Here is a 25,568-nt window from a genome sequence, read left to right as displayed (position 1 = left end):
AGTGGGGTCATAGGACCCCACTCAAGTGGCTTAAATCCGCCATTGGTGAACATATACATGAACAATGTGAACATATGGATTCAGAAAGTGAATATATGCATTTATGAAAGTTTACAAAAGGATTCAAAAATATTAACATAAGAATTCAAAATATGAACATATGCATTTCAGAATGTGAACATAAGGTATTCGTTTGATTTCACTAATTTTTTTGACAATTCCAATAAAAAATTTCGAACAATAGAGTATCGAACGATATTCAAACAAAATAAAGTGATAATCATACAAATTCAAACAAAATTAAGTGAAATTTACATAAAATTGCCTTTTTTAGGGAGGATCCTTTTGATTTTGCATCTCTGCTCTAATGTACATTGATGTTTTTGCAGTTTTTTAGTGAGAGACAATGAAATAGAGAAGAGAAAAATTAAAAATGAGGAGAGAGAAAATCATATAGGAGAAGAAGAGTTTGAGTTTGGAAGTGACATTACATTTATTGGGTGTGGGTGGGTGTATTGCAGTTTTCATATTTTTTAGTTTTAGGGTTTTTTTTTAATTGGGCTTCTGAACTGCGTCGTTACACCTATCTAAGGTGCACACTGATCTGATTGTCTGATTTGACCAAACTTTGACATTAAGTGTACGATAATCTATAAAGAAAAAATGTATCAAGTGGGGGTCTTATTAGATTCGTAATAATGTGTATTTTATAAATATGTAATTTTCATAATTTTTTTCATTACGAAATTAAAGATATTTAGCGATAAAAAACTGTCCATTAAACGAAGATCTGATCTAAACTTAATTTTTTTTTCTAATTTGAACTTATTTTTTATTTGAAAAAATAAGGTGAAATAAACAAGGCCTAAGTGAGGTTGGTTGGATATGAAATAACATGGAGTATGGAGCAAAATATTTGTTAAAGTAGGATTAGTGATAGAGAAAATCATAAAATAATAGTGGGTCTATTTTAAACATGAAAATATTGCAATTATTATGAAACATATGTAAAACAAAAGTGTTGAGATTATTATAAAACGAAGGGAGTATTTAAGACGGAGTAATACTAAACATTTTCGTGAATAATTGACATAGGGCCTGTTCTCATACGATTATTTTCAGTTCAGTTCAGTTCAGTTCGGCTCCTAATTTCCTTCTCTTATAAAATATTCAGTTTAGTTCAGTTCAGCTCTAATAATAAGTTCAATTCAGTTCAGTTCAGTCAATGAGAACATGCCCATAGTCAAGGTAAATATTAAAAACTACGTATATACTTAGGGCGTGTTCAGTAGTAGCTTTTGAACAACTTTAAATGGTTTGACCAATTCGATCTCCCTCCGGTTTTTTCATATGTGTGGATCACTTTCTATTTAGGGGTGTTTTTTTTTAAATGCATCACTTCTATATTTGGTAACTTTATACCATATTTTATTATTTCTCTCTCTTCTCAAACACCCCACCCAAAATATTTTATCATTTCACTCTCTTTTATGGTCCCCACTTATATAATTAAATAAATTATTTTCTCTCACATACTATATTTTTCATAGCCCACATTGTACTTTTATCAAAATAAATTCATCATTTACTTATCCCACTTGCAAAATCTATCTATCTATAAATAAACTAAAGGAACAACCGCTGACATCATATTGTCCACGTGGCAGCTTTATAAGAAAAATTTTCCCGCCTAAATAAAAATCCGACGTCATTATATTTTCTTTGGTTTCAAATTTCAAATTTAATTTCTCCTACTCTCAATTTATCTATACTCTTTAATTTTTTTATTTTTCTTCTATCACCAATTATTGGTATCTAATACATCTTTCCCTTATGCTTCATCGAACAAAATACTTTGATGTATATATTTTTTTTTCTATGTTCCTGTATATATTACAAGTTTAAAATCATTTTTTATTTGCTTAATTAAAATCGTATATTAAAAATCTAACTTTTATGCATATGCTTAAATTTTCATATTTGGTTTGTTCTTCTTCAAAATTAATTTTATAAAATTATCATTTACAACTAATGGTTATGTCTCAATAATTTTTCTGATACGTAATAATACATAAAATATATACTCTATATTTCAAAGAAATCCGTGCATCGCACGGGACTGATCTAGTATAATATTGAAGTAAATAACTTTCCTAAAACTCCGTGCAAATGCAAGTGATGCATTTAAAAAAACGAAGGGAGTAGTACATAATAAAAAATTTTGGGTGTTTGATAATAGGATCTTGCTAACTAACAAAACATGTCTAAGGCATTTGATAAACCTTTAAAATATTATCTAAAATGGTATTAATTTACACTGATCTACGCGTGATTTTGTCATACTTTCCTAAATTAATACCACTTTAGATAATATTTTAAATGCTTATCCAACTGCTAAATACTTCCTGTGGCTATGTCTTTGGGATAGGCTCCCTACTGCTAATCATCTCAACTATAGACACATAATACCCTCAGGCTTTTGTTGCTTCCGTCCAACCATCAGGGAGACTACCTTACATATCTTCAGGGACTGTAATAGAGCCACTGAGATTTGGAACATTATCACCCCCCCAACATACCCCATAACCTCAATTCTAGGGACTGGTGGAAGGAGAACCTAAAGTCAACCATCATACACCCTATGTTCAACCTTCCTTGAAATGAACGTTTTGCCTTTATCACCTGGAGAATGTGGTTAAGAAGGAATGATTGGGTCTTCAACAAGAAATCTATCACCCCTGCCAAGTGGGTTGTTTCTGTGCAGCACTTAGCCACTGAGCACTCCTTGCTAGGTGGCACTGATCACACCAACTCAACTGTTGGACCCTCCCTCTACCAGAATCCTTTGCAGGATTTCAATATCTATGTAGACGCTTCTTTTAAGCCTAACTCTTTTGAAGCTGGCATTGTGAAGAAATAGAAAGATATTGCTTGCCTTCTCATTAAAACCTTGGGAAATATATAGCCAATAATAGTCGTAGTCCTAGTATCACAAGATAACTTAGGATCTTCCGAAAATTAACTAAAATAGAATATGGAAATATTATCATATCAAACTAAATATACTATCATATCTCAATACCCCCCCTCAAGTTGGAGCACTCGGATCGTAAGTGCCCAACTTGGAAAGAAGATAATTAAACTGTGCTTTCCCAAGAGCTTTTGTAAAAATATCCGCCAGCTGTGAAGATGTCGGAACATGAGATGTAGAAATCCACCCCTCTGTAATTGCATCACGAAAAAAGTGACAATCAATCTCGATGTGCTTTGTCCGTTCATGAAAAACTGGATTCTTTGCAATGTGCAGAGCTGCTTCATTATCACAAAATAACTTGATTGCCTTCGGATGTTGTACTCCTAGACTCAACAACAAAGCCTTCACCCATTGTAGCTCTTTAGAACACGAAGACATAAACCTATACTCGGCCTCTGAAGAAGAAAAAGAAACTGTAGGTTGCTTCTTAGTTTTCCATGAAATTGGAGATTTTCCAAGGAAAACAAGCCAACCAGATAAAGAACGACGAGTCAGAGGACAAGCTGCCCAATCTGAATCACACCAACCCTGCAGATTTAAATCACAATCAGAGCTCAATAAAATACCTTGTCCGGGAGACCCTTTCAAGTATCGAATCACCCTCATTGCAGCATCCCAATGTTCACTACGAGGTTGCTGCATAAACTGAGACAAAATATGAACCGAATATGCCAAATTAGGGCGTGTGACAGTAAGATAGATCAGACGACCAACAAGCCTTCTATAAGACTCTGGATCAGAAAGAAAATCGCCTGTTGCCAGTCCTAGTTTGTGATTTTGCTCCATGGGAAAACCACTAGGCTTCGCACCTAATAAACCTGTCTCAGAAATAATATCCAGAGTATATTTTCTCTGACATAAGAATAAACCTGCAGACCTACGAGCCACTTCAATCCCCAAAAAATATTTTAAAGGACCTAGATCCTTCATCTTAAAACAGTCACACAAATAGGCCTTAAAAACAGTCAACGCAGCGGAATCATTCCCAGAAATAATCAAATCATCAACATAGACTAAAACTGTAATCTGAGTATCACGAGTAGTATGAGTGAATAAAGAATAATCAGAGTAAGATTGTTTGAAACCATACTGTTTCAAGGTCGTGGTGAGTCTAGCAAACCAACATCGAGGTGCTTGCTTCAAACCATATATTGACTTCCTCAATCTGCAAACCAATGTGGGATCCGAGCTTTGAAAACCGGGTGGCAATCTCATGTACACTTCTTCATCCAAGTCACCATGAAGAAATGCATTGTGGACGTCCATTTGGTGAATCTCCCAATTCTTGGCGGCCGCAATAGCAAGAATAGTACGAACCGTTGTCATCTTAACAACCGGAGCAAATGTCTCATCATAATCTACACCTTCTTTCTGATGATTCCCGTATACCACCAAACGGGATTTTAGGCGCTCAACTTCACCATTAGAAAGAAACTTGGTCTTATAGACCCATTGACACCCTAGTGCCTTTTTTCCAGGAGGAAGAGGCTCCAAAGTCAAAGTACCATTGTTATCTAAGGCTCGATTTCTTCATTCATGGACTTACGCCATCCTTCAAATTGCATAGCTTCTTTGAAAATGTTCGGATCCTTAGTCTGAACAACAGCTGAAATAAACTTCCGATAATTCACAGAAAATTTGTCACAATGTATATAATGTGCTAAAGGATAAGGAGTGCCTGGAGACTGATTGGAAGACGGAGATGGACTATTAGCAAAAACCGAAGTGACAAAATCACGAAGCAAGACTGAACGATATTTCTCCCTAAACCCACGGCCCATATCAGGCTGCTGGTCCGTGGCATTTGGAAGCTGTTGCGGGGTGTTGGGGCTGGCAGCGTGTTGTGTAGCACGGCTGCTGCTGTCCTTGCAGGGTCGAGGCAGCGTCCGCAGCATTTCCAGCGGACTGGCAGTGCTGGAATGCTGGGAGCTGCTCGGTGTACCTGCGGCAGCTGGCTGGGTGCCCCCCCTTGCCGTGGAATCCTCCTCAAGAGGCTCAAAAACAACCATACTTTCAACATTCTCATATAACTCCGCAAAATCAACATGCACATCTTCCGACACATCATGCATACCCACATCAATATTAATGTCCTCTGGACACCCAAACGGAAAAATATCTTCCACAAATTTCACATCACGAGAAACAAAAAATTCTTTACTCTCAAGATCATATAATCTCCACCCCTTCTTCCCAAAAGGATACCCCAAAAATACACATTTTCGACTCCGACTAGCAAACTTATCCCCCTTGGTTTTTTGATTATGAGCAAAACACAAACATCCAAAGGTACGAATAGCATCAAACGAAGGAGGTTTATTGAATAGGAGTTCAAAAGGAGTTTTGTTTTGTAAGAGAGGTGTCAGGGTACGGTTAATTAAATGAGCGGCGGCCAAAACACATTCACCCCAAAAAATATATAGGTAATTTGGCTTGAAATCTCAAGGCTCTCCCAACATTAAGAATATATTTATGTTTTCGTTCTACTCTCCCATTTTGTTGAGGGGTTCCGACACAAGAGGTTTGAAAAATAATACCAGTAGCAACGAAAAAATCAATCAAGCAATTAAATTTGGTTCCATTATCACTTTGAACAATTTTAATTGTTTGATTAAATTGCCTTTCAACCATAGCAACAAAGGCCATAAACATTTGAAACACCTCAGTTTTATCAATTAACAAATAAATCCAAACAGCTCTTGAATAATCATCAACAAAAGTCAAAAAATAACGAGCTCCACACGAAGAAACATGTCTATATGGACCCCATAAATCACAATGTATTTTCTCAAAAATTCTAGAAGATTTATTGTCACTCAAAGAAAATTTGTCTCTAGGATGCTTAGAAGGAAACAAACGTCACAACTTTTATTTAAACTAGTCTTATTATTGCTAATATGCGGAAGCAACTTAACTACCTTTTCCGACGGATGCCCCATTCTTCTATGCCAAAGCTCCAAATCTGAAGATGCTTCAACCACAGACACACGTTGCACCACCTCCGGTTTGCTACAGAAATAATATAGTCCATCTCGCCTAAGACCCGTTCCAATCAGCTCCTTTAGACGGTCCTGTATAGCACACATATATGAGTTAAATTGGACAACAACGTTTAATTGATCACTGAGTTGCGTAACAGAAATTAAATTGCAATTGAGATTAGGCACAAAAAGAACTCCAGTGATAGTAATTTTATCGGACAATCGGACCGAGCCTTCCAAAGTGGCGAGGACACTTTCACCATTAGGCAAACCAACAGGACACTCAATGTTACGAGTGTCAAATAACCAAGACGAGTTACCGGTAACGTGATGAGTCGCTCCGGTATCAATGATCCAACAAGAGGCATCAAACTGACCATTCAGACAGTTGTCAGGAATATTAGCATTACCCAAGAATCCCGAAAGCGCCTTCCATTGTTCCACAGTGAAAGCTTGAGTGGAGGAGGCATGTGCGGCAGTATTAGAAGTATAATGGGAGTCCCCTGCAGTCGTAGCATGAGCACGTGCCCCCCCTTACTTTGCTGCCCTGTAGAGTCTTTCGGCCCTATATTCCAACCAGCAGGATAGCCCACAATTTCGAAGCAATTATTGGGGTCGTGCCCCTTCTTCTTGCAGTGAGGGCATGGAGCTCGAAACCAACAATTAGAGACCTCATGCCCCGGTTTCTTACAATGAGAGCAAACAGAGCCACGCCCACTGTTAGCACGAACAGCAAAGCCGAGAGCATCAGGTGGTTTGACTTCGGTGTCCTGCCTAGCATTGCGAACGCGCTCTTCCTGAACCGCCAATTGATACGCCCTATCCAGACTTGGTAAGGGATCTTGTGATAGAATGTTCAAGCGAAGAGAAGAATAGAAACCCGAGTACAATCCCATCAAGAAATCGTGTAAACGAGACTGATCACGCCTCTGTTCATGGAGTCGACCCGCCGTACACGAGGAACAACAGGTGCACAAAATAAGGGGTTCGTGATGATCCAATTCATGCCACAGAGCATGTAATTTCCCATAGTAGACAGAGACAACCATGGTTTTAGTTTGTTCACACCTTGCGAGAGATGAACGGAGTTGCTGAATTCGAGGCCCATTAGTCTGAGCGAAGCGTTTGCGGAGGTGATCCCAAAAAGGTTTGACTTCTCTGAATTTTGAAAGAGACGATTTGATTTCAGGATCAATGGTGTTTGAAAGCCAAGAAATTAACATTGCATTTATGGCAGTCCAATCGGACTTGGTATAGGGAGATTCCGGCACTGTAATCGTACCGTCAAGAAACTCAATTTGCGTCTGGCTTCCAAGGCAGTCTGAATATCGGCTGCCCATTCATCATAATTGTCCCCTTTGAGACGAGTCGGAGTAATATAATCGCCAGGCCTATCTTGAGGTCCTAGAAAATATGGTGAATTGGGTTCAATTTTGATCGGAGGTGGTGGCGGTGGTGGTACAACTTCATCACCAGCCATGGTGATTTAGAAGAAAAAAAATCAAAAGAAAATCCTTGCTCTTGATACCATGAAGAAATAGAAAGATATTGCTTGCCTTCTCATTAAAACCTTGGGAAATATATAGCCAATACAAGTCGTAGTCCTAGTATCACAAGATAACTTAGGATCTTCCGAAAATTAACTAAAATAGAATATGGAAATATTATCATATCAAACTAAATATACTATCATATCTCAATTCATTGCTTGTGTGTGTAGAGATAAACAGGGATTGTGGATTAAGGGCATTGCTGTTCACTGTAATGCAATTTCTGCTGTGATGGCTGAAACTATGGCCGTCATAGCTGCTGCTGCTTGGGTAACATGGGAAGGATGGGATGGGGTTCATTTATTTTCTGATTGTCTCAGGGCTGTTCAAAGTATCAACAACTCAGTGATGGGGTCTGATGAAATGGAAAACTATTACTCTCTGTGCAGGGGCCTGATGGAAACCGCAGGAAGGGTAAATCTGTTCAAGATTTTCAGGGAAGTAGTAGGGGAAGCAGATGTGGTGGCCAGACAAGCCATGTTGGATCTATAGCGCAATACTAGCAATTTATGTAATCAGGGATCTATTTTGGAGCATTTTGTAATTATTCAGGCGCCTAATGAGGCTAACATGTTAATCTGTAATAATCGCTCTAATGTCCATTTTGGACCAAACTTGTTAAACCCAGGACAACTAATTGTAGGGGAGAGTATCCCACAACTATATCAACCACCTTAGTCATGGAGGTTGCTTTTGTAAGTTGGTTGTGGCCGATAACTTTTATGATATTTATCTAATCTAGTTCGGTTTGTTTGCCAAAAAAAAAAAGCAAGATCATTTTAATTAAAAACTAACCTTCTTTTAAATCTTTATCATTTTGTCTGCTCATTATTACAATATTTTAAAATTATACTCCCTTCGTTTTCTTTTGTTACTCATCTAAGCCAAGAGTAGACGCCATAGAGTTTCTCACTGAATCTCATGCCATCCAGTGATGCGAAGCTATGGCTGTTGTCCACAGCGACGACGATCTCCTTGGGTTAATTGTTATGGGGCATTTTGTAGGACTAAAGTAGTATAGCAATTAGCAACCAGCTTAAGAATAATTCAACCTACCACTATTGTTTTATATTGTCGAGGAAAGTCTTAAAGTCAGTTCCTAAATTCAAAGAGTCATTTTTTTTTTTTTGAAAACCAAATTCGAAGAGTCTTTATCTTCACAATTTCATACTCCCTTCGTTTTTAAATACTTGCTCCATTTCTCCATGTGTGGAGTTTTAGGAAAAATTGGAGAAAATATTAAAATATGGATATAGTGGGGTTGGTGGAAGGTAAATTGGAGGAGAGAGAATCTAAAAGTAATAAAATTGGGTCCACTAGTAGAGAAAAATAAATTAAATATTATAAAAGATTTTCAAATAAGGAAATGAAGCAAATATTTAAAAACGACCGCAAAAGGATAGTGAAGCAAGTATTTAAAAACGGAGGGGGTACAAGTTAGCCAAGTACTCCATCACACATTATTTATACGCTTGAAACAACTAGAATATCAAGAAAAGACTAAGGCCCTGTTCTTTTGAGTTTCTGGGCAAAGCAGAGCAGGGGTCAGCAAAGCAGAGTAGATTAAATTTCAGCAGAGAAGATCAGATTTTAGGATAGTAGAGCAGAGCAGAGCCGAGCCGAGACGAGCAGAGCAGATTTCAACATTATTATTAATACTATTATTATTTTTATTATTATCATCATCATCATCATCATCATCATCATCATTATTATTATTAAGTGCATATACCATTGATTTAGGTGAGTGAAAGAATAAATATATGTGTACCATATTTAACATTAGTTAATAGTAGAAAGGAAAAAGACAATGGTTTACTTCACAAACATTTTAAAATAAAATGATTTAATGAGTAATAATGATTTTACTTATAAATTTGTCTTAATCATATATTGTTAACACTAAAAATAATAATGATATACAAAGTACTACTTGAAAACAACATCTTTTTTTTTTTTTTTTTATAAATTCCTAAATTGTATGGAAATATTTGAAAAATAATTCAACTCAATGAATTAACCATCAATACCCACATAAAATGTTTCTACACATTGTGATTCTAATATAAAATATTTATAAAAGAACTTGTTATTAGTTGTTATTATTATTATTTGTTTATTTTGAAAGAATTGTTATAATTATTAGAAATTGTTAATTAATAATATTATTAAATATTAATTCTTAATATTTTGAATTATTAAATATTATTATTGATAATTATTATCATTAATTATTATTATGATTAATATATATTAATTATTATTAATATTAATATTATTAAAATTACTAGATGTAAGCCCGTGCGATGCACGGTTTTTATATATTTCATTTTTGTATATTTTTTTTTTGTAGTTTCTTAATATTTTTTGTTTTTATTTTCTATTCTATTATTTTAACATTAATTTAAGATAAAATATTTTGTTAAGTTTTAAATTATTCTTATTCAAATTTTACGTATATAGAACTTGAATTTATAAATTGAAATAAATATTATCCTCATTCATCGGATAGTTAGATAAAATCATTAAATCAAAATATATTTTTTTTAATTTCTAATTATTTTTGTAAAATAATATAAATCCTAATGTAAAAGATAATATAATAGATAATTTTGTTTTTTTTTCATTATTTAAATCTTAAATTACTATTTTTTGTTTTCAATTCTCAAATTTCATTTGTTATTCTCAAATTCTAAATTAATATACAAATCTAATTTTTCAGTGGTCAAATATTACTTTTGCTTATGTGGCGTGCGATGCACGAATTTTTATATACATTTTCTATATAAATATTTTTTTTGGGTGATATATTAATTGCTTTCTTGCATTATAAGTTTTAAATATTTTTTATGAAAATATCATATCATCAGATATTTACATAAAACTATTAACATCAAATGATAATTTATATTTTTTTAAATATCAAAATATAATTTTTAGTTTTTTAAATAATATAAATCCTAATATCTAAAGATAATTTTTAGTTTTGTAACAAATAAAAATGATAAAATTTAGTGTTCTTAAATAATTAAAATCCTAATAAATTACTATTCGTCGTTTTTACCTAAGTGGCAAAAATTTAAAATTTCATTCGTCACTTTTGAATAGGTGGCGTGTGATTTTTTTAATTCTAAAATAAAATAGAAATCTAATTTTTAATTGGTCGAAAATATACCTTTTCTTATGTGGCGCTCCCAATGCTCTCCAAAAATGCCTACTTTATTTATATATATTAGATTTTTGTTATTCAAAAAAAAAAAAAAAAAATATGATTATAATAAATCTTTTGTGAGGCTACATTCTTTATTTCATTTTAGTGCTAGTTTAACTTGTAATTTCGAATAAACTAAGGGTCTGTTCATTTCAGCTTAATTTCATTTCAGTTTATTTCATTTCATTTCAGTTCCTAATTTCATTTCAGTTTATTTCATTTCAGTTTATTTTATTTCATTTCAGTTTATTTTATTTCATTTCAGTTCCTAATTTCCTTCTCATAAATTCAGTTCGGTAAATGTGAACAAGCTCTAAATATCTATGACGATTAAAGTTAACTAAAAGGACTAAAATTAAACTAAGCTATTAACTGCTTAATTGACATTGTTTTTTGTTTTTTAGTTTTCTGATTTTTTTAAAAAACTAAAACCCAAAAATAAAAACTGAAAATTATCATGATTTTAATAAGTTTGAACAATTTTTAATTTATTATATGACATGATTTATATGCTTTTGAAAGACATATATATAATATTTGTGGACGACATGGCGTGACCAAGTCTTCTGTGGGCTGGATAGTTCTTCTAGATAGATAGTTCATCTTATCTTACAAATTGCAATGTGTATGGACGACATGGCGTGACCAAGTCTTCTGTGGGCTGCAAACAATGAACACGACTTACTAATGTAAAACAGACCACAAATTATAATATTTTTTTTTGACACGAATTATAATTAATTAAAGAAAGCGTGTGCATCTGTTTGAATTTTTTATTTTTTATTTTGTATTTATGTGCTAAATTTTGTTATAAAAGATAATATTTTATATTTAATTAATTTAAACTTAAAAATATCATTTGCTAATTTTGCTTGCGTGGCATTTGAATTAATTAATTTTAAAAGAAATTAATGATTTCTTATTTAATTAACAACAAATAAAATTTGTAATTCTACATGGTGCTAAGAAAATTAAATAGTTCTCAAATTCCTCGGAAAGAAATCTACAAGGCTGCAGCAAGAGGAGACGTAGAGTTCCTCAAAGAAGCCAAGGCCAAAGACGTGGAAGCCGTGGCGGCTGTCTACAGCGATGACGATCTCCTAGGGCTAACTAGCCAAGGGAATAACATCATCCATGTCGCTGCCCAATTTGGTCACTCTGATTTCATCAAGGCTGCTTTTGAATCGTTTCCAGTACCCGCTGACCAAAAAAAGCTCATTTGCAAAACAAACTCCGGCGGCGACACCCCTCTCCATTTGGCTGCCAGACAACGTACTCAAGCATTAGCTGAGCTCCTTATTACCTCCTACCACCGCCTTTTCAGTTCAGATGATAAAGAGACACCGCCGCCATCCCCCTGGAGGGTACAAAATTTAGAGGGTAACACCCCGCTTCATGTGGCATTGATGAATGGAGGCAAAAGTATTAAAGTTGCAACTTACTTGCTTGGGGTCGGTCCTGAAGTGGCCGCCTACGCTAACCTTCGTAAACAAACTCCACTTCATCTCGCGGTTATATATCACAATCAAGGTACGGTATGCAGTTCCGATCCTAAGAATTTTTATTTCTTTAATTTAATATTGTCAATCCTTTTTAATTTTATTTTTTAATACTCCCTCTAGTTGTTTTCGCTCTTCGTTCTCATCAAAGTCGTGGCCCAAACTCGTACTTCTTTTCTATATTCTTGCACATTCAGTTGCAAGATATAGGGACCGCTAGAGAGTCGACTTGTGTATAGTTGGACAATTTTCCTCAAAATTTTATAACTTTGGAAAAACTTGATATACTAACGTTTTTCCCAAAAAAAAAAAAAAAGTCGTGGCACTATCTACAAGTTGAGCAGGAACGGCTGCAAAAAAAAAAGAAAAGTTGTGGCACTATCTACAAGTTGAGCAGGGCCGACTGCTCATTGGGGGAGCAAGTGGAGCAATTGCTCAAGGCCCACATTTGTTTATTTGTTTTATAAAGGAAAATTTGTTAATTATTACCTCAAAAAAGGGGTCTTTATGAATAACTTCCCGCAAAAAAAAAAAAAGTTGTTAATTACTACCCTAAAACTGATTAATTTTAGCAACTACTACCTTTTTTACTAATCAACATACTTAAGCTCTTAATGATATTATTATTCATCTAATTACTAATTAGTAGCTCTTAAACCTTAATTAATTAGGTAAATCCTAGCACCACCTTCCCACCACCATTGCACCACCTCCGGCGGCCCCCCTTTGGCCCTTTAACACATCCGATAGCTCCTCCACCATGAAACCAACTCCTCGCACTCAATCCCCCACCACGGCCCTTTCCCCCACCACAAGATCCACCCTATTCTTGTTCCCCCCACCACGATTACCACCTCGATTATGCTTCCCCAACACACAATTCCCACCCCCTTTTACGATACCCCCATCCCCTACCCGTGGCGGCCCTAAGCCCCTAACCCCCTACCCCTCCCCGGAAATCCTTGCTCAACCAACCCTAATCTTCCTATATCCCCTTCCCCCCTAATCACCACCCTAGGGTTTCAATTTTAGGGCTTTAGGGTTTTAATTTTGGAACATTAGGGTGGTGATTAAAGGGGGAAGAGGGTGGAGGAGGCTTAGGGAGGGCTTAATAGAGTTCTCTAGCAAGGGGGAGGGGGCTAGGGTGGCTAGTGGGTGGGGAGGAGGGATTTTTTTGAGGGTTGGAGGGATTGTTGGGGGGTTTAGAGGTGGTGCAATGGGTGGTTTAGAGGTGGGGTGGATGCCGGGGCGAGGGTAGGCTGCCGGAGATGGTGGGGATAGAGTAAGGGGGCTGCCGGAGGTGGTTTAGTGGTGGTTTAGAGGTGGTGTTAGGGTTTATTTAATTAATCATGCCTTAAAAGTAACTAATTATAAAATAGCCGGATAATGATATCATTAGTAGATTAAATCACCTAATTAGGGGTTGATTAGGGAAAAGGGTAGCAATCTATACAATTCATCAGTTTTAGGGTAGTAATTAACAACGTTTTTTTTTTTGCGGGTAGTAATTCACAAAGACCCCTTTTTTGAGGTAGTAATTAACAAATTTTCCTTTTATAAATAAAGAGATGGTGCAACCACTTTTCCTAAAAAACAGAAAAATGGTGCAAAACTTCCGAAAGATAAAATGAAAATTATATGGTAGTTATCCTTGAAATAATAATTATTATACTAATTTTTTTTGGCTGATTTTTTTGAATCAATATTAATTACTGCTAAACGTCATATCTAGCTAACGCTCGCAAAATAAACTAAAATTACAAATTTACTCTTTTTATCAAAAAAAATTACCCCTCAATCTACCCCCTCACCCACCACCACCGCCTCCTCCTCCTCTTTTAACCACCAACTCCTTACCTACGATTTCACGATCTACACAGCCGCGGTAATGACAAGTAAGGATAGAGGGAAGTCGGTCGCCGACGGAGAAAATGTTTTTTTTTTTTATTTTCTGAATTGCGGCAAACGCCTAGATTTTTCACATGTCCTAGGCTCAAACGCCTAGTTCCTATGAACAACCGTGTGGTTGTATGAAAAATCTGGGCCCAAAATGACGTCACGTGGTAGTTGGGGGGCAAGAAGGTGGTAACTTTTTATGTTTTTGAAAATAGAAGGTGGTAATTTTCAAAAAAAGAAACAGAAGGTGGTAATTGCTAAAATAGACATAACAGAAGGTGGTAATTGTCAAAATTTCCTAATTTTTACTTATGAAGAATTAAAGTTATTGATCATTAAAATTTTGCATTGATAAGCGTGATAAAAGAAACAAGTCAAGTAAAAAAAACAGAGGAAATATTATTTATTAACTTCCCAACTAACAAAGCTCCTCTAATATTTTCAATCAGTTCCTTTAAGAAAAATACAACTGCAATATACAATTCCTCTCTTAAAGTTGTGCCTAGTAAAAATGAGGTATATATTAAGTGACAAATTAGAATGGTGAACTTGTTGCATGCATGGACTTTATGAGCGTCTAAATTGACCTCTCTTTAATTAGCAAGATTGTACCGATCTAAAATTTCTACCAAATTATTATTGCTCTTTATCCGATTAAACTATCATTGTATATACTATCTTCATTTTTGAAAGATTGACTCACTAATAATTTATGCAGTTAACTTAAAATAACTTTGACCATTTTTGTGAAAACCCTAGACTTTGTAAAACACTACCTAAAAAAAAATGTTTGTAAGAAAGTACTACCCATTAAAAAGTAAAATGTTGTAACAAACTAACTTTGATCGAATTTCCACTGCTGACCTAATTTTCCGACATACACCCTGAAAACCACCCACTTTCATCCCAAAACCAACACAACCCACTTGAAATTGCTTCTACCAAGCCGAAACCACCCTTCAACCCCAAAGTGAGCGGTTTTGTGGTATTTTTGTGTGGATCAACGTCAGAAAATTGATCAATGAACGATTGAAATATGACTAGAGGTAGTCTTGTATTACAACATTTTACGTTTCATTATAAGAGTGAATTCTTTCTCCTATTGTTTTTCTATATTTTTAATGAAAATACACTTTGTTTGTTTATATTATAGGTACTGAAAAATCATCCATAAAGATCATAAACTCGCTTAATAGCCAAGGGGCAGCATTATCTACTAAGAATAGTTTTTCTGTACACGAAAATGAGGACATCTCGCTCTCTTTGGTAAGGTCGTTATTAAAGAAAAACAGCGAGGTATGTTGTTTATGTGATGCAGATGGGATGACCCCTCTACTCAGAGCAGCAATTCGCTCTAATTTACCTGTTGTTGATGCCATAATTAACGAATGTCCCGAGTCAATTGAGGTATGTGATCCCAAGGGCAAAAATTTGTTGCATTACATAAGATTTCCGACTTCGTTAGAGGCAAGGAAATTTTTGGAAAAGCATGAAATTCCTGTGTTGCTCATCGATAAGCAGGATCATGACGGGAACACACCAATGCATATAGCTGTGATGAACCATGATTTCAGAATGGTGAAAGCTATGGTTGAACATTATGCCAACTTTGCCATAGAAAATAAGGAGGGTGTTTCTGTACAAACTCTGTTTGATCAGCTTGCCATCAAAGATAAGCTGGATGTTTCAGCCGATGCTCAAATTGAGTCAAAATCGAACAAGCTTCGAGACCTAGTGGTATGCAAAAATTTATATTATTCCTACATTCTTTTTTATTTGACACATTTTTTATTTTTAACCCTATTTGCGAACTCTAATTTGACTAGATTTAGCATAGTATAATATAGAATTTTTTGTGAAAAACTAACTTATATACATCAAAATTTGTGAAAAACTACCTAATAAAAAAATGTTGTCAGAAAATACCTTATAAAAATTTGCTACTATGTGCTTTAACAATAAAAGAGAAGGGGAATTAGGGGTTATTGGGTGGAAAAAAAAGAGAAAAAATGATTGAAAATGGATCATTAAATATTTCTTATTCGATGCAACAATTCGGCAAAATGTAGCTTTATACAACATTAATTGTTTTATAAGTTAGTTTCTTACAACATCTATTTTTTTAAAAGGTAGTTTCTTACATTATTTTTTTTAATGAGTTAGTTTTTCACAAAAATTCCCATAATATAATCTCAATTATCACTACATCAACAGCCAATTGGTAAAAAAAAAATAAAAAAATCAGCTTTTTAATGGCATAAATTAGTATTAATTCAGAAAGATTAAGTTTGTTTTCACCAAAAAAAAAAAAAAAAAAAAAAAAGATTAAATTAGTTGTAATTGCTATAAATAATACTTCACATATTTGATCAAATAAAGATATGATCTTAGAAAACTACTGTGGTGGATAATTAGCTAACCGAAGTGTATAATGTACAATGTTGTTGTATGTTGCAGAAGAAGGAAAACGAGAAAGAGGTAATAATAGATGAGCTTATGAGTAATGATTTGTATGGAGCGGTTGGTAATGGGGAGTGGGATCGCTTAAGAGAAATAATGCTAAACGATGAAAAGCAATTTCTTTCTCGACTACCCGATGGAAGCAACATCATTCATTTAGTAATTCAGGGTCTCAAACTATACAAGTTTGCTGATGAAGATTTTTCCCGACAAAAGGCTTTGGCTTATCCAGAAGAAGAGACAGAGTTGATTGTGGATGCATTGGAAAAGTACCCAGTCCTTTTTTGTCAAACAAACCACCTAGGCGAAACACCTCTTCATCTTGAGTTGTTTCACAGGATGTGGAAGATGCGTTATGGGACACAATTTGATAATAAAAAGAAAAAGATAAAAGAAGAGATGATGAAATTAAAAGGGCGAGGAGAATTACCACTACCACTACCGCCGTGGAAGATAAAAGATGTGCAAGGCAACACCATCCTTCACTGTGCAATCAAACATAGAAACTATGAATTTGCAAAGTACTTGATTGAGATTGATGCAAATTTAGCTGGAGAGGTCAACCATTTCAAACAAACTCCTTTGCACTTGCTATGTCAGATAGACGACCCCTTAGACCACCCCTTGTACCACTACTGTAAGTTTAATACTCCTTACGTTCATATAATCCGATGTTTAATGTCATTTTAATTTGAGTTTGTTTGCTGAATTTAATGCTTCCATGCAAAGATTAGAATAAGGACTTGCATTGTCGGCGTGAAAAGCATGCATGGAGAAAAAGCTTGATATGAGTGTTTGGGGAATATGATTAGACTTAATTGATGATTTTGATATAATATTTCCTCTGTTTTTATATAGTTGCAACTAGTGCTGTCAAATTTCAAACCGAAACCGTTAAACTGCCCGAAACCGACCGACCCAAATGAGAACCGAACCGATTAAAAACCGATTTTTTTGAAACCGAAAACCGACCCGAACCGTATTTTAGTAAACCCGAAACCGAATCGACCCGAATAATGTTAAACCGTATAAGAACCGAACCTGTTAACAAACCGAACCGAATATAAACCGAACTGAAAGAAAACCGAACCGAAAAAGAACCGAACCGTATCTAACCCGAAACCGGTTCCAACCCGAAACCGTTTAAACTGGCAAAAAAACCGCTTACACCGAACCGTTAGCAAACTGCTACCCGTTTGCACCGAACCATTTAAAAAACGAACTGATTGTAAACTGAACTGGTTATAAACCGAACCATTTATGAATCAAACCGCTTCTAAATCGAACCGTTTACAAACTTTTTTTATATAATTAAATAGATTTTTTTTTTGTTTAATTTTTTTTTTTGACGGGGATATAATTAAATGGATTAAATATTAGAAATCTTAGAATATTTTTTTTAAAATAGCAAGGCAAATCATTCATTAAGGTCTTAAGGATAATCAGTGTTCACAAACAAGAGCAAAACAAGCAGGCTCAGGCCCTGCCTCAAACTATTAGCAACACTACTGCCTCTAGTCATGTATACATTTGAGGTGATGAAACCAAATGAACAAAAAGCTTGTAATATTAAGTACCAAGGCTCTACTGTATTATACAAAAAATTTACAAAGCAAAAAATGTTCAAGAGAACATGAATATCAATCAGCACATAACATAATTGCCTTGACCCCACCTCATAGAGTGATGCCTTACATATGATATAGTAGTTGGACCTACTATTGTTGAAGAATTTCCCCTTCTTTTCCTTGCAAAGTTACATTATACAACACCTGAGAAAAATTGTGAACAATGATAATCAACTCTTGCTGTGCATTCCTTGCTTCAGGGTGCAGGAATTAAAAAAAACCAACTTGCTTAAAAAGTTAATTAAAATGCTTGGAACTATATTGTTGTAGGCGTGTCATCTGGATGTATCTTCCATCTAATAACAAAGTGGATTGAAATAGCTTATAAACTTAGTAAGCATATATATATTCAAGTAATTGACTATTATTTATGAATTTATAAAGTATTAACAAAGACTTGGACTAATAATTTGACTAAGACTGATGCTTGTTTAATGGAACCTCTCAGTTCAACCACTGAGTACCTGCAAATTTCTTGAGGAATTCCACCATCACCACTTGAAGAAGAATAGTCATTCCAACTATCCCAAGAAATAACCTATTCTTATGAATACCTTCAAATATGTTCTTCTTCTCCAGCTTTCTTGCATTGAACTCGTTGAATAATTGGCAGAGCACGAAACAGTTGAAAATGAGGGTGTCTTGAACATATATAAAGTATTGTAAAAAAGAAGAGAAGGGTCATACAGAGCTAATATGCACAGCATTGCAAATTACATATACAACTGCTGCCTCCTCCATTTGCATATATCTCCATTACGAGAAGTAAAATGCAAATCACCAGACAGAATATAGCACCTGCAATGCTCTCATGTAGTTCATAGGCCAACCAGTTTGGCATTACAACAAAGAACAGAAATCGAGAGACAGAAACTGCAAGCAAGAATTTCACGTTATAATACTTTATGATTGATCAACTGGGTTACATCTGATGCAAAAAATTAATTTATTCTTTCATGGAAATTCATCAGGAAAACAGTAATTTGAAGCAATAGAAAAAACAGCAAAAGGGCTTAGAAATTTGCTGAGATAACTAAAACAGTAGGGCAACACAACAGATGAAAAGCCAACTGCTTCAAAGCATTGAATCAACATCCTTAAGCTTAGCAAATTTGCTCAGATAACTAAAACAGTAGAGTGTTAAGAGATTTCTTCAAGCTCAAACAAAAACTATGAATTCATTCTTCAATACACAACACTTCAATATAACAATCCCAAAACCAAGCAAAGTCCATTAGCAGCAGAACAAGATGAGTTGGCAGAACACAGCATACAGAACAGCATACATGGCAGAACACCTTAATATTTCACAGCAGCAACTAATAGAAATGTACTGCATGTAATGAGTTATATATATAAACAACATTCTAAGAAAATCAATACACAAACAGTTGACGCTTGACAAGCAAAATACCTTGTTCTCTCATAGTACAGAGTTATCAGGAACTCTTTACATTCATAATATATCGTCTCAAACAGTTATAGTAGTCATAAATCAAAGCTTCTAAGTACAACACCAACAATAAAAACAATTATTCATATCATATTTCTATTTAAAAAAACAAAACCCCATTCTTCAAAACTTTCAGTCAATTTATTCATTTATATATATAAAATCCAATTCATACCCCAAATTTACATTTTCAATTGCCATGCATTACAAGAAATACATATACAAAATATAAATAATAAAAAATAAAAAAAAAAAACCCAATTCATACCAACAAAAAATATCAATTAAAATCGAGAAAGAGAGAGTGGTTACCTGAATTTGGAGATTTAGGGTAGCAATCAGGACAACTTCAAGGTCCGCCGTGAATGAGGGAGACGGAGAGACGCTGAGCCCATGAGAATGGAGGCGCCGTGAGCCGGTGAGTGGTAAAGTGAGAGTGGTAAAGTGAGAGTGAGAGTGAAAGGGTTTCAAAAGGGTTTCATGTAAATCTAACCATTGGTTTTTTAATCTATGGTTCAGAATGGTGATCCGTGTGTGTTGTGGGAGAAAGAATCTAACCATTGATTTTTTTAATCTATGGTTGAGAGTGGTGATCCGTGTGTGTTGTGGGAGAAAGAATCTAACCATTGATTTTTTAATCTATGGTTGAGAGTGGTGATCCGTGTGTGTTTGTGTGTTGTACATTCATCTACAAAAATATTATTCCCTCAATTCTTTAGTATTTTTTTTTTGCCTCATTTGATCGGGATCAGTGCCCAAGACACGTATTAAAACATCTACTAAACTACTGGTATATCTTTATTTTCATACACGTAAAAATTATAAAAACGTTATATTAATGAAATGTATAAATAGATAAATTTAAAAAGATCACTAATGAAGTAATGAGTCTATAACTTTGTACTAATACATACGAATAACGATGATACGAATATTTAACTATGAGATGGTTAAATACCATGTGTTAATAATGTGTACATATGATCGATTGAACTAATCAATATTACCTTGTTAATCAGTCATTAGTGTTTTCTTTCATTATACAAATCAAAGCACTTTGTAATATCTTCATAATTTCATGAAAATATATAATGATAAACGAGTCATAATTATCAGTCTTGTTGACTAATCAAGTATCGAATTACCAAATTGCAAATTTCCATTTCACAAGAACTCATCAAATCATGATTATGATACTATGCGTAGTATATAAATGATTAAATAAGAAGCATATAATAACCTAATTGTAAAACAATAATACATTAATAGTTTAATACACTAACTCTTATAATCTATTTCGTAATAAACTAGTAAGATCAGTATGACTAAACTTGAAACATAACATAATATGTATTTATAAAATCAATGAGAATTTGTTTATAATATGATGCCTAAATATGAAATGATTCGCGACTTTATATAAAACTTATGAACGCAAAAGGTTAGCAAGTACTATCAAATTTCAAACCAAAACCATTTAACTGCCCGAATCCAAACAACTCGATAAACAATTTATTTTTTGAAACCGAAAACCGACCCGAACCGTAATTTAGTAAACTTGAAATGGAACCGATATGAATAACGTTAAAGTGGTTAAACAATCGAAGAACCGAACTAGTTATAAACCGAACCGAAAAAGAACCGAACCAGTTAAAAACTGAACCGAAAAAGAACCGAACCAGTTATAAACTGAACCAAAAAAGAACCGAACTATTTCTAACCCGAAACCGTTTCCAACCCAAACTGTTTGAACCGGGATAAAAACCGTTTACACCGCACCGTTAACAAACCGCAACCCGTCTGCACCGAACCGTTTACTACCCGGACTGTTTACAACCCGAACCGAATTAAAACCGCTTAAGAATAAACCGAAACCGAATCGAACCGAAAACTATTTAAACCGAACCAAAACCGACCCGTGAGACAATTAAACCGATTCCAAACCGACCCGATTAAATACCGAACCGATTTCAAACCGAACCGAAACCGAACTGTCAAACCGTTTTGACAGTGCTAGTTGCAACACTTCTGTTAAAATTTGAAAGTTTAAGGAGGAATATAAAGAGAAAAAAGCAAAAGCAGTCATTCAAGCTTAGCTTGAGTTTAGACATTAGGGAGATGAGGAAAGAGTAAATGAGTGTTTTATTATTATTGTGTTAATATGAAAATAGTACAAATTTAAAGTTTTTATACAATAGAATTAAAGTCTAATTAAGAACAAAATTTTTAAAACTAAGGAAAGAGTAAATGAGTGTTTTATTATTTTTGTGTTAACTAGTCGTTGGAGCACGCGCGATGCGCGTGCTCCCCCAACGGTAAGATAAGTAGAACTCGTGGTTGTCTTCATTTTTGTGATATTCGTGGTTGTTGTTCGGGTTTTGTAATAGCAAAGATACATGAATTAAGTACTAACAAGGAGTAGTGATAAAGTTTTTATTGGGAAATATCTATGGGAAAACAACTGTTTTAAGTGAAGTTATCTAGAATTTGTTATAATTTAATGATTTTTGTTTAAAAAAATTATACTATTGTTGTAGATATTATTTTAAATGTAAAATATAGGATAGAATTGTATATTAGTTTATTAGACTTTTTGTAGTAGAAAATTTTCAAGTGGTTCGGAGAAATATGATTTGTGTACCGGCCATTTATTTATAAATTTTTATATGTACAATTATATGTTGGGAGGGAATAGCTTTACACTTTTTATATTAAGATTATAGTCGCTGGAGCACACACTACGCGCGTGCCTCCCCGATGGATGATATGTAATATTCGTGGTTGTGATCGCGTTTCATAACTTGGGGTGTTATTAACATGATAAATTGATGTTTACGAGATCTTATTTGTGTGGTAGTCACTAACTTGATTTTAAGTTCTTCCTATCTTTTCTTCCTTCATATATACCATCTCTTATATTTCTTCCTCGTCTTATCTCATTTCCCTTTTCTATTCATCCTTGCTTTCTTTCACCTTCTTGTTCTATCCACTCTCTTGTATAGTTGGAATTGTTTAGTAAGCCTCTCTCTCTCTCTCTCTTATTCTCTCCCGACCCTTCTCACTTTCCCGACTCATCTCTCTCTTTTATCACTCTATCTCATTTCTCTTTTCTATTCATCCTTGCTTTCTTTCACATTCTTGTTCCTTTTTTCTCTAACCTATCCACTTTTCTACTATAGCTCAAACGGTTTAGTAAGCCTCCCTCTCTTTCTTATTCTCTCCCGACCCTTCTCTTTTTCCTGACTCATTCCCCTCTTTATCACTCTATCTCTCTCCCTGCCCCTCATTCTCTTATTTGCTCTATTTCTTTCTCTTCTGACCCTTATCTCTTTATTTTTCTCCAAGACTCTCTCTCCCTCCTCCTGGCTCATCTCTCTTTTTTTCACCTTCAACAGTTTAATGTACAACTATTGAAAAAAAAAAACAGAGCATAATGTACAACCAATTAACAATTTAACATGCAACAACTTCCACTCCAAATTATCCAGAACAAAACAAATTGATTATATTCATAGATTATACATGTATCCAAAAGAAGAATCAAACCAAGCTATATAGAGCACACGATCAGTAGATAATTTACAAAGAATATAGAATTTTGGGCCTAGAAAATTCTCGAACATAAAAAATGAATCTCAAAATGTGTAAAAGAACAAGCCAAAAAGCTATGAAGCTCAATATTACTACTCCGTACTACATATCAGTGAACTCTTTTGAAGCACACATTTTGTTTTGCCTGAACGACAAGATAAAGAAAAGCAACCTGTTGCATTTGAAGTCATAATTGTCATCGCTATATGCTTGATGCAATGAGCTGCAGCTGCTACCTTAGAGTATCAACCTGAAAGACTCCAATTAACCAAAACCAAATATATTAGTTGAAAAGGAATTCTTGATATCACACTTGTAGTGTCATCATATAACTTCTACCACAAAGTTAATACGGAATAGTATGTTACAAGCTTAGATCAATACTGAGATAGTTTTCTTGTTTTTACAAGCATACCTCATTGCTTTGTCTGTTAACAGACATTTATTGATCCCTAATCGAAAGCATAAAGTGTAGTAATAGTATATACAGGAATACAAGTTCACAATTACATAAACTACATATGAAATTATGCGGATCGTTGAGCACTCTGCTTATAATTTATAATAAAGTAATACATGGTGTCCATTTACCGAAGAGCAACAGCTCCAAGATGGTAACGCGAGGGTTCTTGACTCCTTTGCCTGTCAGAGCAAATTATCTAGCAACCTTCATTAAGAAAATAATCACTTATACATTTAACTATCTTAATCAAGAAAATAAATAAGGCCCTAGCTTTAGAATGCTGAGAAATCAAATCTCTATTTTTTACATATACATTAATCCTCATCACTTTGGCAAATTATCAATTAGTTATTATCCAAAGTCATTAATCAAAATTGGCCACATTTTAACTTTATAACTAATGTGTAAATAAATGGAAGAAGGGAAGACAAAATAAATAAGAGTTAGCACCCCAACCAACTCAACACAACAACACCACATAGACATCAAATGAGCAATAACAGCCCGCTGCAATAGAACCAGGGTAGCAGACCGCAGTAAATTCCAAAAGGCATAACTCCTAGCACACAACTCCAAATCGAGAAATTCTTGAGCCTAGATTGAATAACTTTTCAGGATCTAAAACATTGATGAAGGGACTATGAGCTAAAAACAACTTTAGGTCGATATTTTTGGACGAACAGAACAGCAGTAACAGGCAGCACCAGAATAACAGCAGCAACAGCATGAAACAACAGCTACCCTCTATAGTCACTCACAACAGCAATATCTAACTTGACAACATAAATTTTGGCAGCAAACACGATATGCTTATAAGCAAATTAAAAAGAGAAAATGGAAAGATAGGGAAAAAATAAAAAGTAAGCTATTCATATTTAAAGGTTAGATGAAAATTGAACCAATTAGAACAAGAAAGAGAAAGGGGAGATAGAATTGCACCTGTAGATCAACAATTCTATTACATTCAGACAATAATGCTACTAACAATATAAAAAATCAACCCAAAAAAACGATACATCACTCAAATTCAACCCAAAAAAACCACCACACCTCTTAACTGAAGCAAGCAACACTACCTAATTGCAAGCTTGTTTTTTGTAACCACCCCCAACCCAACATGTGATCCAGAGACCAAATTATTAGCGTCCACATTCAACATGATAATACCTTTAGGGGGGATCCAACCTGATGCAGAAGAGTAGTCATGAGCTGCAGTTCTAAAGAATACTTTGTGCAACATCGTTTCTCCACCTTCTCCACAAAACTCCCAGCTTGATGCCATGATTTGGTTGGCCAAAAACAAAAGCAAAAATGAGGCAAAGGGTATTAGAGGATTCCTGTATGCCTGCATTAATTAATATAAGGACTTCAGTAAGCACGGATTTGTGTCATAGAGAGATTTAAAAAAAAAAAAAAAACCCAAAAAACCAAAAAACAAAAAAAAAAACAAAAGAGACAAGGAAACCTGATCTAGAAGAGAAATTGCGTCTGGGTAGCTAAGCAAACCAAGGCCATTGCTGTAGAAGACATTAGCAGCTGAATTCATTAGCACATAATTCACCAAGAATATGCCACTGGAAACAGTGAGGCTAATGATAATATTATCCTGAGAACTCGAACCCTTCTGCAAATAGACTTGCCCTTGATATCGCTGCAATAGAGTACAGTCAGAAAACAAAAAACAATATGGACAGTCTCCAAGGCCAAAGATAAGACAATACAACATCAGCATAATGTAGGGTACATACACTGACAATTAGAAATAAATTTCAACCAGGCATGCAATGGCATCATGAGCAAAA

The 25,568-nt window shown here is 34.6% G+C and overlaps 2 protein-coding genes and 3 long non-coding RNA genes across 7 annotated transcripts; 1 reads left to right on the top strand and 4 right to left on the bottom strand.

Annotated features, from left to right (window-relative positions):
• Positions 1–3,088: 3,088 nt before the first annotated feature.
• Positions 3,089–7,355, bottom strand: LOC145618970 (uncharacterized). The gene is made up of 4 exons (XM_081673576.1): positions 6,554–7,355; positions 6,145–6,467; positions 4,721–5,283; positions 3,089–4,562 (listed from the first exon to the last, which is right to left on the bottom strand). The coding sequence occupies exons 1-4, from the start codon at positions 7,353–7,355 to the stop codon at positions 3,089–3,091; spliced, it is 3,162 nt and encodes a 1,053-aa protein (XP_081529702.1).
• A 4,317-nt stretch (positions 7,356–11,672) lies between these two features.
• LOC145621444 (uncharacterized) lies at positions 11,673–12,551 on the bottom strand. Its single transcript, XR_014108420.1, has 2 exons — positions 12,219–12,551; positions 11,673–12,133 (listed from the first exon to the last, which is right to left on the bottom strand). It is a non-coding gene; the product is annotated as an uncharacterized LOC145621444 (long non-coding RNA).
• LOC145621443 (uncharacterized) lies at positions 11,718–17,467 on the top strand. Of its 2 annotated transcripts, none has more exons than XM_081676172.1 (3): positions 11,718–12,306; positions 15,490–15,908; positions 16,629–17,467. In XM_081676172.1, exons 1-3 carry the CDS (start codon positions 11,733–11,735, stop codon positions 17,319–17,321), a joined length of 1,686 nt encoding a protein of 561 aa, XP_081532298.1. In that variant the 5' UTR covers positions 11,718–11,732; the 3' UTR covers positions 17,322–17,467. The 2 variants fall into 2 exon arrangements, with proteins under 2 accessions (XP_081532298.1, XP_081532297.1); XM_081676171.1 differs by having other exon boundaries at positions 15,325–15,908.
• Positions 17,468–18,199: 732 nt separating this feature from the next.
• On the bottom strand, positions 18,200–20,908 carry LOC145621058 (uncharacterized). Its single transcript, XR_014108346.1, has 3 exons — positions 20,025–20,908; positions 18,724–19,132; positions 18,200–18,403 (listed from the first exon to the last, which is right to left on the bottom strand). It is a non-coding gene; the product is annotated as an uncharacterized LOC145621058 (long non-coding RNA).
• Positions 20,909–23,203: 2,295 nt separating this feature from the next.
• Positions 23,204–23,944, bottom strand: LOC145621605 (uncharacterized). 2 transcript variants are annotated; one of them, XR_014108454.1, is made up of 2 exons: positions 23,895–23,944; positions 23,204–23,553 (listed from the first exon to the last, which is right to left on the bottom strand). It is a non-coding gene; the product is annotated as an uncharacterized LOC145621605 (long non-coding RNA). The 2 variants fall into 2 exon arrangements; XR_014108453.1 differs by having other exon boundaries at positions 23,204–23,561; positions 23,895–23,936.
• Positions 23,945–25,568: the final 1,624 nt, after the last annotated feature.

The sequence above is a fragment of the Chenopodium album genome, chromosome 27 (assembly GCF_948465745.1).
Source record: "Chenopodium album chromosome 27, dcCheAlbu1.1, whole genome shotgun sequence".
NCBI lineage: Eukaryota > Viridiplantae > Streptophyta > Magnoliopsida > Caryophyllales > Amaranthaceae > Chenopodium > Chenopodium album.
This window is presented reverse-complemented; position numbering and strand designations above follow the sequence as displayed.

Bases quoted from the DNA above. Each gene is read 5' to 3' on its own strand.
- LOC145618970 (XM_081673576.1), bottom strand. From the start codon at position 7,355: ATGGGCAGCCGATATTCAGACTGCCTTGGAAGCCAGACGCAAATTGAG. The intron at 6,468-6,553 runs GTAAGGGGGGGC...CCTCCACTCAAG, and splicing joins AGACTCTACAGGGCAGCAAA to CTTTCACTGTGGAACAATGG. The intron at 4,563-4,720 runs GTCTCCAGGCAC...CCATGAATGAAG, and splicing joins CCATCTCCGTCTTCCAATCA to AAATCGAGCCTTAGATAACA.
- LOC145621443 (XM_081676171.1), top strand. From the start codon at position 11,733: ATGGTGCTAAGAAAATTAAATAGTTCTCAAATTCCTCGGAAAGAAATC. The intron at 12,307-15,324 runs GTACGGTATGCA...TTTATATTATAG, and splicing joins GGTTATATATCACAATCAAG to GTACTGAAAAATCATCCATA. The intron at 15,909-16,628 runs GTATGCAAAAAT...TGTATGTTGCAG, and splicing joins ACAAGCTTCGAGACCTAGTG to AAGAAGGAAAACGAGAAAGA.